General features: G+C 37.5%; 2 protein-coding genes across 19 annotated transcripts in view; one reads left to right on the top strand and one right to left on the bottom strand.

Moving 5' to 3' along the window:
- The window catches only part of HPS3 (HPS3 biogenesis of lysosomal organelles complex 2 subunit 1), a 38,421-nt gene extending 32,399 nt beyond the window's left edge, over positions 1 to 6,022 (top strand). For 5 of the 8 annotated variants that reach the window (XM_034996675.1, XM_034996684.1, XM_034996706.1 and 2 more), the window contains 3 exons: positions 1,414 to 1,620; positions 2,289 to 2,379; positions 5,797 to 6,022. In XM_034996675.1, coding sequence (XP_034852566.1) covers positions 1,414 to 1,620; positions 2,289 to 2,379; positions 5,797 to 5,924 — 426 coding nt within the window. In that variant the 3' untranslated portion in view covers positions 5,925 to 6,022. Of the gene's footprint in view, positions 1 to 1,413; positions 1,621 to 2,284; positions 2,380 to 5,796 lie in introns of those variants that run through there. The other 3 variants (XR_004677759.1, XR_004677760.1, XR_004677758.1) reach the window with 2 other exon arrangements.
- LOC118004980 (ceruloplasmin) overlaps positions 1 to 15,599 on the bottom strand; it is a 59,570-nt gene that overhangs the window by 4,244 nt on the left and 39,727 nt on the right. The window contains exons 16-19 of one of the 11 annotated variants that reach the window (XM_034996614.1): positions 14,392 to 14,608; positions 13,623 to 13,762; positions 12,335 to 12,497; positions 316 to 420 (exon numbers count right to left, since the gene is read on the bottom strand). In XM_034996614.1, coding sequence (XP_034852505.1) covers positions 317 to 420; positions 12,335 to 12,497; positions 13,623 to 13,762; positions 14,392 to 14,608 — 624 coding nt within the window. In that variant the 3' untranslated portion in view covers position 316. The other 10 variants (XM_034996622.1, XR_004677750.1, XM_034996630.1 and 7 more) reach the window with 10 other exon arrangements.

A 15,599-nucleotide genomic window follows, 5' to 3' on the forward strand; every position in this document is an offset into this window, starting at 1 on the left:
ATATACGTGTTGTCTGGTGTTTCTTATTTTTAAACTTGTTGATGATATGGATAAAACTAAGTAAAAGTTCATGGGTAATCAATTTGTACCAAACTTTGAGTAGTTTCATTTAACCATGGTTTGGGTTACCCATGCCTTGATCCTTCCTACCCTGCCCATTATCCAAATTAATCAAAAGTAAATATAGAAATAATCTGTGTTTTCTTTCATGTGGGAGATCCTACAAGTGGTAGATTTTCATGTTTGCTCTCTTGTTGTCAGGAAATTATTTCAATGAAGGTGACTATTAAACTTGCAGGAAGGAAAGGGACCAACCTTATACTCCAAGCCATTCCTTGGTAGATATTTGGAATAAAATAATCAAGCTGACTGTAAACGAATAGGTCACATTCCATATCCTCTTGTGCGTCTGAGAAGATGCTGTAGTAAAAAGGATACAGGAAGAAGAAAAATCAGGAAATGACCATCTCATCTTTATCCAGAAGAAAGGGAAAGCAGAGATTTTTTTTTTTGGTGGTAGAATCAAAAGTAGTATTTATAGTTTAAATGTTTAAAAGTAAAACACTGGTAAAGTTCTGAATGCTCAAATACTACCTACTCTATGTCTTTCAGTTTGTGGCAAATAGTATTGATACAATTGCTTTAGTTTTCTTAAATGTTAGATTTTATTTTTGGTTATATATGTAGTGCATGCTTATTATAGAACATTTGGAAGATACAGGAAAGTGTGAAAAAATAAAAAGTGGGCTTTGTCCTTCCATCCAATGAGCTGATTTCTGTTTCAAATTTCAAAGACATTTCTATATGTACATGTATGTACCTGTGTAGATTTTACAAAATTGATCCTGCTCTGAATATAATTTTGTATTGACATTTTTTACTCATCATTCTGTTATGAGCATTTGCTCATTAACTAGCCTCTGAAAATAATTTTGATGGCTATATAATATTCCACCATATGAATGTACCATAATTTACTTATCCCTTATTTAACATAGATCCTAGTTGTTCAATATTACAATTACTCCTGAAATGAAATGGACATAAATCTTTGACCACAATGTTGATTATTTCCTTAGGATAGAGTCCTAAAACATTCCCATTAGTTTTAACTTGCAGTCTATCCAAAGCAACTACAATATGTTAGTTTAGAAATGATTGCTTTCTATTAAACAGATTTTTTTCTTTAAACTAGAGGTGATTTCAAGATTATTTAATACTTCAGTCTACTTAGACTTATAAATATTGTATGCATGTGCTCTAAAACCTCATTCATCTTTTTGTTTCCTTTCCTTTCCTTTTTTTTTTTTTTGCAAGTGCTGTTTGGTCTTTTTAAAAAAAATTGTATTCTATATATTGTGCTTTCGTTTTTTGGGTGCCTCATTCCATAACATTTCACTTTTCTGTTCATAGTCTCTTATATGTGGTCCTTCATTTGACATAGCTTCCATTATTCCATTCCTGGAGCCACTCTTGGAAGATAATATCGCTGGCCTCAGTGTCCATGTTCTGTGTCAGACACGTTTGAAAGAGTATGAACAGTGTATAGACACACTGTTAGAAAGATGCCCAGAGGCGATCATTCCATATGCTAATCACGAGCTGAAAGAAGAGAATCGGGTACGCTTTTTCAGCTTATGTCTTTTAGGCTTGATTAGTGATAATCAGATTTGATAATCTTGTTGCCTTATCTGCAAAACAGGGACAAATTGTATCAGTCTCACCTCACAGGTCTGGATGGGTCAAAGGAGCAAATATGTTTAATATGTTACGTGCTTTGAGTACGGTTAGAGACTATTAAAATGTATGGTGATTGTATGTTATCTTCATTAAAAACCTCATTTGGAAATAAAGCAGGATATTACCTGAAGATTTGGGAAACAATGTATGATGGGAAAATATTTTCTGGGCTATAGGGTCTTTAGCTTAGAAATTAGAAGAGTTTTAAACTTTAGTACTCCTCCCTCCCTCCCACCTTCCCTCCCTTCCTTCCTTCCTTCTTGTCACCTAAGAGATGATAACAGGACATGTCTATGTTTCTTCTTGAAAATAACAAAGTACATATGTACAACATACATATCATTAGATTTTCAAGTTACAAACCTGATTTATGGTATAGTTTAAACAGAAGCCTGGCTGCTGATATAACTTCTGTTGTAACAAAGTTTGGCACCTTAACCAACATGATGTATTTTTGCCCTGTGCTTTCCTGTACAATCTTACTCTCGTTGGAAATTTGAATGTAAAATGCATCAAACTTAAAATGTATTCATTTTTTCCTAAGATAGACTTTGTGGTGGAAAAAACTGCTGCCTGAACTTTGTCACAGAATAAAATGTGGTGGAGAGAAAGGTCAGCTTTACCTGTCATCATTAAAAGGTAAAATGATCTTTTTTTTTTTTAAAGATTTTATTTATTTATTCATGAGAGACAGAGAGAGAGAGAGAGAGAGGCAGAGGGAGAAGCAGGCTCCCAAGGAGCAGGGAGCCCGATGCGGGACTCGATCCCAGGACCCTGGGATCATGACCTGAGCCGAAGGCAGACGCTTAACCATCTGAGCCACCCAGGCGCCCCTAAAATGATCTTTTTTGCTTGATTATAAATTTGAGTCCTAATTTTCGTTTCCATAATTTGCTGAAGACTTGCTTTCTCTGTTTTTTTCATGAGGTTCTCAAATGAGGTGAAGAGGGTCTTAGCAGAATCATCTCAAGGGTTTATTTCTGCATTGATATGCTCCCCCATCACACTGGATATTTATTTATCTCTTCTAGCCATGGAGCTGATACTTTTAAGTCAGTCTTTTCAAACACTTAACAAATGATCGTAGTCATAGAAACTCACAACCTCAGTATTTTAAAAACTTGAATAGCCATTAATACAATTGCATTTTTGATTGATGATCTGAGTGCTTAATTTATTTCATATAGGAAATTAAGATTATTATTATTATTATTAATTATAATTGTAAGCAAGTATTGAGGAATAACAAGGTTCTCAAGGCTTTAAAAGTTGACTATAAATTATGCAGTGTTTTGCAGCATAGGTATTGTTTGAATTTGCATAATTTGTAGTCACTTCTAATTTGGTTATCAATTTCTCTAGTCTTATGTGTTAATATCACTAGATAATTATTGGCCTGATGACAAAGGGTGTGGTTATATTGATTTAACTGTGCATAAAAGATTAGCAATTGACAGTGCTGGAATTGTGTTTTCCAGCTGACGTGATTGGTTTTTAAAGTGTTAGGCAGAGCCAGTGGCCATAGGAGGGTGTTTTTCTGAAGATGCCCATTTAAGTAAAGTTGCATGCTTGTGACTGGGAAGATGTGGTGACTTGATACTAACTTTTTGTCCTACTCATCTCCCTGAGTGAATTTTTGCTTTTCAGAAGGTGGAAATGTCAGACATTTGATGGCCTTGTCCCCCTTGTGTCACGTTTATATTCTAACTTGGAGCCGATTATTTGTGTGGGTGGATCACTTTGCAGAGCAGCTGTCCCACATCTTCATACCTCAGTAGCACCATTATCTCAGTCAAAGGACTTCATCCTTTCCTCATCCATATCCATGTCCTCTCTACCCCTAACCTACCCATAATCATTCCTCCAAATGTTCCATTTTTCTGTATCATCGAACTATGTCAGTGCGTGTGCATAGACATGTGCATGTATGTATGTATGTGTGTGATGTGTGTGGCTCATTAGACTAAGTGCTGGGTGAGATTTGTGTTTATTACTAGACTCCAAAATCTCAAGAGCTGGTATAGCGTTTTACTCATTTTTCCTGTTGTGCCCTCCTTACCAGCAATATGCCTGTCCATAGGAAGCGTTCTCTATTTATTGATTTGAAGGGAAGACACCTGAATAATTTCAGGTCCGTTTTCAAGGGAGTTGTAGTGCACTGAGAGGAGACCAGAACTAGAGTCTGGAGACCTGGTTACTGAGTGACCGGAAGCAGGTCAATGTTTTAGTATCCAGAGACTAATGAGAAGTTCAGGATTGACTCTAGAATAAACATTAGGCAAGATCGTAAGATGGCAAGGTTGGAGATGGAGGTCGGGAATCTCTGTAATATGCTTAGGAGCTTGGATTTCTTATCTCTCTAATACAGCATTGCTCAGCCTTGGCACTATTTACATTTTGGACTGATAATTCTTTTGTGTGTATGCATTTTAGGATGTTTAGCAGCATTCCTTGCTGCTAAATACCAGCAGCACTCCCCCAGTTATGATAAACAAAAATGTCTCCAGACATTTCCAGATGTCCCTGGGGAGCAAAATCATGCTGGTTGAGAACCATTGCACTAATGCAGAGCCATTGAAACTGGGGCTAGTGATTGGCTTGTTTCCAGGAAATATTTGTTACTGTTTTTGTGGTAATGGACTGTGTTTATTATTAAAAATGTTACTACTGTAGTAAGTTACAAAAATGAAGTTTAGAAAGTCATTTAAAATCCCATCAGCCAGAAATAACTATTTTCATCATCTGATGAATATTTTCTAGACACACTGGAGGATTTAAAGTCCTCTACAGATTTAAGATATTGACCTTATTCTTGGAGTTATAACCTATATTAGCCCCTCACTGGTTGGCAGAAGAGGAGAATTGGGCAGTGGCAAGATTTTTGTTGCCTCTATAACTTCAATACTGGCCCCCAACTCGGTTTTTTTAAACCTATGATACTATTTATAGGCTCCACATTTACGCTAAATAAACTGGTTTGATAGGGAAGTGTTGATAATTCATGTTTTTCATATCGGTTTTGCAAACTAGTTAGTAGTCATTGTTTATTAAGTTTCTATTAATATTTTAGATATGCATCATTGTATTTTATTTAATTCTCAAAGGACTCTAGAAGCTAGCAGATGGTACCCCCTCATTATAGATGAAGAAACTGGGACTCAGAAGGTTAAGTGGCTTTCTTAAAGTCACAGAATCTCTCTGACTCCAGAGTTAGGGATCTTTCTCATACATCACTGCTGATCCCTTCATTAACTTTTTAGCAACATGGACATGTCATTCCTTTGTGTAAGGAATGCTTTAGGTTGCTGAATATTAGAGAGATGACTTTGGATGGATGCACACACATCTGAGCAGGAGATTTTATATTGTAGTCACTCTGCAGATAGAGTAAGTGGTGGGCAGGTGAGGATCACACAGGGAATGGCACTGGTGTTATTGCCAACACTGTTCTTAAGTGTCACCCCCTCTCTTCCCAGCAGAGGGCAGCATGTATGTATCAAGAAGCAATGGAATCATAAAATTATAAACATGTTTGCTAAATCCCTTAGTAATTGAAGATGTACACGAGAGTACCTTATTTTACAGTTTGGAAAAAAATGGTCATGAAGACAGATTTGTGCTTATTCAAAACATGAAAATCTCATAATAGAGAGGAACTGATTTAGGAAAATGTCATCCATCAATTAGTAGTATTTCCTGTCCTAGCAACCTTTATAAATTAGCTGCAATATAGCCCTAACATTAAAGACAGTATCCAAATTATTTTAGTTTTCTTTAGAGGCTAATAAAAGTATATTGAAAAATAATGCAACGAAGCAGTAAATCAAAATTGCATGGAACTAATATAAAATAAAATTCAGAGCATTTTAGAAAGAATGAATAAAAAGTTGTTAAAACCGTAAGTAGTCTGTGGATTTAAAAGACCGATCTTTTTTTTTCTTCCTGTTGTAGTTATAACATTTTCTTGCCTGACCTCGCTTCTAATTGGTTGAGTGATAAGAAAATTGAATGAAAGACAGGCTTGCAGTTCTAACTCAGATACTGTCCTACCAACAGAAACGTTGTCAGTTGTTGCTGTGGAGCTGGAACTGAGGGATTTCCTGAATGTCCTCCCAGAAGATGGCACTGCAGCATTTTTCTTGCCATATCTTCTTTATTGCAGTCGAAAGAAATCATTGACTTGAAGGTATCATTTGAAAAATACCACAATGCCATAGAAGACTGACTTTTGAAAACAACTGAATGTCCAGTAAAAATGTAAATAAAGGATTTTCATATCGAATATGTGCATTTGTTGCAGATGCTTTCAGGCTGCTTACGTTTCCATGAAGTGGTATTATTAGTTTGGTACTTTATGACCTGCATCCAGAATGTAAAAAAAAAAGCTACAAAACTTAAGAATTTTCTCAAAGAAGGCATATGTTTTTAGAAGTAGACACTGACTTTTATTCCAAGGAACATCAAATCAGTGTTGTTAGAGAAGTGACAATCTTTTTCACCCCAGAAACACAAAGAAACATTTGGTGGGTATGTTTGAAAGAATGTCACTCCAAGTGGTCCAGAATTTATTCTTCTTGATTTTTCCAGATATCTCAATTTAGGTCTCTTCCTCTTCTCCTCCTCCTCCTTCTTCTTCTTCTTGAATAATTTTCTTTGAGAAAGAGGTTAATGTTTTCCCACAGTAAGATTTCAAATTTTGCTTTTTTGTTACTTTTTAAAACTCATGCTGTGGTTTCTCCCTGAATCAATGAAGTAGAAATTTACAAAGTTAATTGTCTTATTGTCTGGCCATTAACATAATTTGTTGGATGCATGTTTTTCAGCCAAAGCCTTGTTTCTGTTTTTTTATTGGTGTACTTTTGCTTTTTTAGCTAGAGTATATGTGAAAATAAAGAAATATACCATTGTATTCACAGTTGTGTCTTCTTTTTTAGCCTCTTATTAAACAATTTTGAGTCCAAGTTCAGCTCATTGATAATGTGCTTTGACTTTACTTAAGACTGGTCAAAAGCTACTCACCCAGCATCTGCCACAACTGTATTTTGAAACTTTTCTCCTGATGTTAGTGTTCATCTTTACCAGGATTTAATCTGTAGAATTGTCAATTTTGCCTTTCTCCAGTTCCAGATTATTTTCCTTCTGACCGTCTCTTCAAGGGTTCACAAAATCCAGATAGATAGGCATTATTTTAATTTTTTATTTTACCTTGTTTTATTTCATTTTAAAAATTTATTTTATTTAAAAAATTTAATTTTTAATTTATTATTATTTTAAAATAATTTTTTACTTTCTCTACACCTATGCCCTCATGTCCACTGATTCATTAAGAATGATATCAGCACCATGTTATAGGGATTGATGGGAAGCCAATGGTTGAAAACATTTCAATGAATCTTAATAGCGATCTTTGAAGAACCATCAAGGACAACATCTGGTCATAGATTTTGGGGGTGGGGGTGGAGAATACAGTTTTATAAAGTCCTGGTGGTGATATGAAGGACTTATGTAAATCAATTATAATTGTATTAGAGTCAGTCATGTGTCTGTTGATCTTTTCATATGAAACAAAGAGTTTCCGCCACAAATACATGAAAGTGTATGTTTTCAGTCTTTTTTTTTTAATGCTTATAGCCATTCCAAAGTAAACTTTTTCTTCAGCACTTTCACGTACATTGTTATGAATCACTGTTTTTTTCTTTTTTTTTTTCCACTTATCACCAATTTATTTCTTTCAGCCAGACTTGGTCTCTATAGAAAAAGAAATTTTAAGACCATTATTATAAACAGTATAGTGGTCCCCCCTTATCCACGGCTTCAGTTACCCATGGTCATTGTAGTCCAGGGGCAGATGTTCCTTAGAAGGTCAATAGTAGCTTAACGCTATGTCACAATGCCTATGTCATTCACTTCATTTCATCATATCATGGCGGCATTTTATCATCTCACACCATAACAAGAAAAGGAGGATCACTATATCCTGAAGGATCAGGATGAGATGTTTTGAGAGAGAGAGAGAGAGGGAGACCACTTTCACATAACTTTTATTACAGTATATTATTAAAATTATTCTGTTTTGTTATTATTGTTGTTAATCTCTTACTGTGCCTAATTTATAAATGAGACTTTATCATAGGTATGTATATATAGGAAAAAAATAGTTTATATAAGGTTCAACACTATCCACGGTTTCAGGCATCCACTGGGGATCTTGGAACATATCCCCTATGGATAAGAGGGATGACGACTCTATATGTCATATGGTTTAAATGTATTCGCATTTTTACTGTTAGTTGTTTTGTTTAATTATTCTTGATTCATTTCTATTTTTCCATTTTTTGTTTTCTTTTTTATTTAAAATCAATTCATTAACATATAATGTTTTATTAGTTTCGGAGGTAGAGTTTAGTGATTCATCAGTTGCATATAACACCCAGTGCTCATTACATCAAGTGTCCTCCTTAATGCCCATCACCCAGTTACTGCTTACCCCACCCTCCTCTCCTTCAGCTACCCTCAGTTTGTTTCCTATAGTTAAGAGTCTCTTATGGTTTGTCTCCTCTGATTTCATCCCATTTTATTTTTCCTTCCCTTCCCCTATGTTCATCTGTTTTGTTTCTTAAATTCCACACATGAGTGAAATCATATGATATCTGTCTTTCTCTAACTTATCTCACTTAGCATAATACCCTTTAGTTCCATCCACATCATTGCTAATGGCAAGATTTCATTCCTTTTTGATGGCTCAGCAATATTCCATTATATATATATATATATATACATATATATATATATATATATATATATATCTTACATCTTCTTTATCCATTTATCTGTCGATGGACACCTGGCAGCAATGTCCATTTTTTTATATATTTAAAAACATGTCTCATTCTAGTACTGCTTTATTTAAAGAAAATTTACTTTGCTCCCTGCAAGATCTTCATTAATTATAAAGGGGAAAATAGTAACTTTATAGTAAAGAAACCTGGCAGAAATCTCCTTAAATCAAACGCTCAAAGTTAACATAATCAGTAAGGGAAAAAAATCAACATCTTGTGCCTCTTGACATGCATACAGAGAAAAACAATATCACTTCTGTAAGAATCTTGCCAAAAAATGAATCTAATTATGAGGACATTAGAGAAACCCAAATTGAAGGACATTATACAAGGTGGCTGCCCTGTATTCTTTAAAAATGTCAAAGTCAGGGCACCTGGGTGGCTCAGTCCATTGAGCAATCAGCTCTTGATTTTGGCTCAGGTCATGATCTCAGGGTCGTGAGATCAAGCCCCATGTCAGTCTCCATGCTCAGTGGGGAGCCTGCTTGAGAGTCTCTCTCTCCTTCTCCCTCTGACTCTCCCCCCGCCCCCAGCTCTCTCTTTCTCAAATAAATAAATAAATCTTGAAAAAAAAAGTCAAAGTTATAAAAGACAAAGAAACTGTTCCAGACTAAGAAGACAAACCAACTGAACACAATGTATGAGTGGGATTTTCTTTTTCTGTGAAGAATGTTATTAGAATAATTTGTGAAATTTGAAAATGGTCTGTAGTATTGAATCATCTTTAATTTCCTAATTTTGATAGGTGTATTATGTTTCTATATAACAATATCCTTATTTTTAGGAAATATATATATTTACTATATATGTTTATTTAACTTTATATATAACTTAATATATATATATTTACTATTGTATATGTGTTAGGGAAGAGGATGGGGGGCAGATAGGAGAGAGAACAGGAAGCAAATATGGCTATGTAAAATGTTAACAGTTGGGGAATTTGGGTGAAGGGTATATGGGAATTTTTTGTACTATTCTCACAACTTTTCTGTAAGTCTAAAATTACGTCCAAACAAGTTTAAAAATTCCTTTTCACTGGTGGTTAGATATTTACCAAGCAGAGTATTGGATTGGATTGGGGTAGTTACTAGAAATACAGAATATACAGTCCCTGCCTGAATAACTGAAAGCTAGGCAAGCCTTTTTTCCTACTGACTCCTCTAAAAGGTTATCTGACTGTAGTAGAAATGTCACAGTCTAAAAAAAAGTACCTTTTATATTTATCAGAGAAGGTCTTTATTATGCTTCTTCTGGTAGGGGAAATGAAGCATTACATTAAATATATCAGGATATTTACAGTTCTTTTCTAGTGATTTTTTTCATTGTGGTGGAAATTGCCTGTCTCCTGGTGCATAATATTGAACAATTTTACTCTAACCTCCTGTGCTCCCTTTTCTGTGTCAGAGTAGACAGAAGATTTTCTAAGATTCAGAATTAATGTAGACTTACCCAAAGCTTTATCAAACTTTCATTTAAAGATAATTCAGACTGGTAAACATGGCTCTCCATCTTTCTGTTTATAGTTCAAGCTATCTTTTTTGTTCATTACCCCTTCTTTCGCTCTATACGATACCTTTTCCTTTTGTAGAAGCCAATTTCTCTTTAATCTTTTCCCCAATGTTTGTTTTCCCTTCCCATTTGCGGTTCGTTCTACAGTTTTCTCTAAGGCTTTAAAAACAATCTCCCTTCTCTTAACCAAGCAATCCTCTCCCTCTCCTTCCAGGCTAATTCCACAGGAGGAATCTTGTCAGTGTCTGGGTGTGCATGATTAGCCTGCAGCCACATCCTCTGCACGTGAGGCATTTGCACACATGTATTTCCAGAATGCCTGCCTCAGTGCTCCCTCAGAGCAGGATCATTGTTTTGTGTGGTGGCTTACGTGTGTGCTGATACTGCAGTTTTCTTTCTCATGTTTGACTCTTCACCTTGTTCCGTAGTGACTGGCACTGAACCCAACGGTTTATTTACCTCTGCCAGTCTTTGGCCTTCCGGTACTCCCAGTCCCACTCTTTGTAATAAAGGCTTTAAGAGAACCGTTTTTCATGTTACGAGGTGTCTGTGTAAAACCCGGGAGCAGAAATGAAAACTTGTCGTTTGCACTCACGGTTGATCTTTGAGTGACTTTTAATTTTTGAGGGATTTATTTCTATATTTTCTTCCACTTATATGTCCTCTTTAATGCCTGTTTTATTTTTATTTTTTTTTAATTTTTTTTTTTAAAGATTTTATTTATTTATTTGACAGAGACACAGCAAGAGAGGGAACACAAGCAGGGGGAGTGGGAGAGGGAGAAGCAGGCTTCCCGCCGAGCAGGGAGCCCGATGCGGGGCTCGATCCCAGGACCCTGGGATCAGGACCTGAGCCGAAGGCAGATGCTTAACGACTGAGCCACCCAGGCGCCCCTATTTTTATTTTTTTTAAAGATTTTATTTATTTATTTGACAGAGAGAGACACAGCAAGAGAGGGAACACAAGCAAGGGGAGTGGGAGAGGGAGAAGCAGGCTTCCCGCGGAGCAGGGAGCCCGATGCGGGGCTCGATCCCCAGACCCTGAGATCATGACCTGAGCCGAAGGCAGACGCTTAACGACTGAGCCACCCAGGCGCCCCTAATGCCTGTTTTAAAGAGGAAACACAAGGCATTGTTTTCTCTACATCATTTCCCCCTGTTGGATTGGCCATCGCCAATTCCAACAATTCTGAACTCAGAAGACCCAAGAAACACCAAAGCCTGCAACCACACAGCAGGATTTCCCTCTATAGAACACATTTTGTGACTTTTTACCCAGGAAAGGGCTGTTCCTTCTCCTGTGTTTCCTGTGCTTCAGGAGGGAGTATTATTGCTGGGCTGGGGGAAACATGGAATTTAGATTCTATTTTTTTTTCCTGGATCTTTGCTATAGTCTGAACCTTGGTGTCCCCCCAAATTCCTATGTTGAAAACCTATTGCCCATGGTTGACAGCAGCTTGGTAGGACCTTTGGGAGGTGATTGGGTCATGAGGGTGGAGCCCTTGTGAATGGGATTAGTGCCCTTGTCAAAGAGGCCCCAAAGAGCTAGCTTGTCCCTTCCATCATGCAAGGATAAAATAAGAAGTCTCTAACCCAGAAAAGGGCTGTCACGCAACCATGCTGGCACCCCGATCTCAGGTTAACAGCCTCCAGAACTGTGAAAATAAATATATGCTGTTTATAAACTACCTAGTCCAATATTTTGTTAGAGCAGCCTGAATGGACTAAGACAGTCTCTGACAAACAGTAATCAATAATACTTCCCCCTCACCCCTAGAAGTAGAGAAAGATATTATTTCTGCCTGATTGACTATTTAAAATTATATTGATTTTTGGGGGGTGGGGTGGGGAGGAGTTTCTTGTGTACCAGACCTAGAAAAAAAGTTAAATGTTTTCTATTAAGAAAGAAATTAAACTCTAAATGTGTCTTTTGTTAGTCTTTTGGTAAATAACACGACCACTCCCTTATATCAGTTTTAGGAATAATTGCACTGCCTTAAATTGGTGTCATTTGTATTAGCTGAGAGACTTCTGGTGCTGTTATCAGTACCAGCTTTCAGAGGATAAGCAGTATCCCACACCCTTTAGCAGTAAAAAAAAAATTCCTATTTGGAGGTAGGAAAGGAAGAAATCAGGGCAGCGAATTCACGAATGCTTCATATTGGGGAAAGTATTTAGGCAAAGTAGTGCATCTTAATTATATTCATGCTATGTGACTTCTAGAATTACTACCTCGATATTCACCTTCATTTGGTAGAACCGTGTAAGTAGTCTCCATTCCAGCATGAATGTGGTCAGTCACATGGCAGTGGAGTAACCAGATTCCAGGTGTCGTTGGAAACATTTCTAGAGTTTGGTATGTCCCGGGGAAAATGTCAAAGACATCAGAACTATAAATGCCCCTGTGCTTAATTAGAAAAATGACAAATATTATATAATGTTTATTATATGTGAGAGTTCATTCAAATAATCTTTCATTGGCCAGCTCAGGGATATTGGGAAAAGTGGATGAATCTGTTAAAGAAAGAAAAAAGAGACAGAGAGACCCTGCACATTTGTGTGCCCGAAACAAACAGTGAGGTATGCGGTCTTGGTACTGCTAAATGTCTGGCAGTAGGGGCCACGAAGTGGGTGTGAAGGGGAGATGTGATGAGAGTCCATTCATCCATTAGGACCACCTGGCGCCTCTTACACTTCAAATCCAGTTTTCTTTTATCAGAGTGCTTGAGTTACACAAGGGAATTTAGCTGTGGCCTCATTTCGGTCCTAATCTCACTTTTGCTGAAGCTCTTCTAGATTAGCTGGTCTGTGAAACTTTATGGCAGGGAGGGGAATGCAGGGAGCAGGAAAGAAGGCCCATGGAGAAGCCAGAACCAGAGGCAGTTCAGGTCGAATCTAGACTAGACACAGAGTAGTTGGGAGGTATTTCTGCAAGGACAGAATTGAAAGTCTGCTAAGAAGGTAACATCTACATAAAGCAAAATACAGGTAACAAAATGGCCTTTTCTGCAATGGGCTTTGTGGTAGTTTCTGAATTTTCTACATTAACTCAAAGGTAAGAAAGAGAGCTTTTGACTCCTGCTGAAATCGGCACTGGGTGAGAAGCAGAAGCAGCGTTGAGATCTAGAGACCAATCAGTTGCCCGACAGCAAAATGATAAACTTGTTCACTTTAGTCTGTTTAAGATTCAGAAGTTAGAACTGGTAAAGCTTATAATAAAGTCTTGGCTCTACTCTCTGATCCATCATTGTGTGAACCTGCCTAACCTCTCTGCTAACAATGCTATTCAAATGCCTTGACCAGCAATATGTGAGCAGAATTCCACGAAAACCCACTAAAACTATAAATCCAACGAAGAGCCCAATTTGTAACAAAGGTTGGTAACAGCAACTGAAATTGCTGTGTAGCACAGTCTTTGGATATAATTTAGTCTTGAAACTTTTTTTTTCATGAGTCTCTCTGAGGAAATATTTTCATTTGTATTAAAACATTTTCCAATAGAGCAATAATAATGACCGTGGATCACTCTTACCTGGTACCTGAAGCTGTGGCCATGAAAATGTACCGAGTGCAAGTCGATTTCGTTACCCATTCCCATCAAATACCAGTTGACTTCATCTCCCACGTGCATCGTGAGGCCTTGCAGGTTCCCAAACATTCTTCCATTAATAGCTGGGGAAATCACATGATTTTTTTTTAATTACTTTTCAGGATATTTTATTTTATTTATTTTATTTATTTATTTTTTTAAGATTTTATTTATTTATTTGAGAGAGAGAGAATGAGAGAGAGCACATGAGAGCGGGGAGGGTCAGAGGGAGAAGCAGACTCCCTGCCGAGCAGGGAGCCCGATGCGGGACTCGATCCAGGGACTCCAGGATCATGACCTGAGCCGAAGGCAGTCACTTAACCAACTGAGCCACCCAGGTGCCCCACTTTTCAGGATATTTTAAATCAATGGCTGTTTCACTGACCCTATGATTACTAGGTTAATATGTGAATCTTTTTGAGATAATGGAAGTTATTTCCCTACAGACAGGGAAATGAATACTTTAGGGTCAATAAGGTCACACTGCTTTTCTAGTCCTTTAGCACCAAAAGCTGTAATCTAATTGTGAATTTAAGAGAGAATGAGACCTTGGAATGGGGAGAGAAGTTAATAGGTGGTTTTCCTTTGAACAGAATTCTACCTCACATACAGCATGAGGCAGAACTGGTTTATTATAAAATGAATAGTCTCCAAACTAATTTTATTTGAAAGAAGAAAAGGGGGAACATAGGGCTGGAATAATGTCTCATACCATGCATTTTATTGCTTTCTATGAATTCCTCATTGTCTTTGTTTACTTTCTCAGGGTGTTCAGAGTATGTTTTGATGTTGTCATCTATGTACCAGGACTCATTTTCATCAAAAACAAAAAACAGAAGGGAAAATTCCAGTTTTGTGATGGGGTTGAATACTTTTATGTAATGTCTCCGGCAAACAATCAGTGGGCCAATTAATCCACTATACAGATCCTGAAAACAAGCAAAAACTTTGGTCATCCTTGTGATAGAAGTCAGGATTTCAGAGAACTGGGACCTCGGGAATTTCAGAGGGATCGATTTAAGTTGGAGACTTTGCCTAACATGGTGCTGTCAGGTCAGTCACTTTCCACTTATGGATAAGTTGGACTAACGATGAGTAGTAGGTAGGTCAAATGGGTGATGCTGAAGTAACAGAAGTGCGTGCAGGGGCCAAATATTGGCTCAGCTAATGAGCAGCAATGTAAAGGAACCCCAAACGAACGGTGTTGGTTGGCCTATTCCGTAAATCAAGCACAGTGCTAGTCTAAAAATCCAGAGATGAATCAAACAAAGCCCGTGCCCTCCAGGAACTCAGTCCAGTAGAGAAAATGGAGGGAGAAATGAATCACTCGCTGTGATGGAGGTACATAAGGTGCTAATGAACACAGAGGAGGAAGACGACAACTGACAAATCTATGAGACGTTTGGTTTGGCGGGTGTCAATAATGACAGATGAGGTCTGGAAGGGTCTTTGAGCTCTATCATGTTCAGGAATTTTAGACTCTATCGTATGGGTCACAGGGAGCCATTGAAAACTTGAACATGACATGGCAACATATTTGCATTTTAGACCAGTCATCCTAGCGGTGAGTGAAGGAAGGATTGAAGGAGGAAGAGACTGGGGCGTGGGAGGCCATTGTAGTAGTTAGGCAAATCACGAGGACCCTATCTATGGAGACAGGGAGAAGAAATAGACTGAGCTCTATGGAGGTGGGTGAATTGCCTGTATGAGCCAGGGGGAAGAACTAGATACTTCATACCCAGGGTTCTAGCTTGAACAAATGAGTAGATTTGGAACTCGTGGTGCCACATATTGTAATAGGAAATACAAGAGGTAGAGGAGAATCTCAATTCCATGTTAGAGTTGCTGTGTTTCCAGTGCCGGTGGGACATGCTGATGGAGATGTTCAGTAGGCTGGTATATAAACAGGTCTGGAGCTCA

The sequence above is a fragment of the Mirounga leonina genome, unplaced genomic scaffold (assembly GCF_011800145.1).
Source record: "Mirounga leonina isolate KUSES-001 unplaced genomic scaffold, KU_Mleo_1.0 Mir_115, whole genome shotgun sequence".
NCBI classification, from domain to species: Eukaryota; Metazoa; Chordata; class Mammalia; order Carnivora; family Phocidae; genus Mirounga; species Mirounga leonina.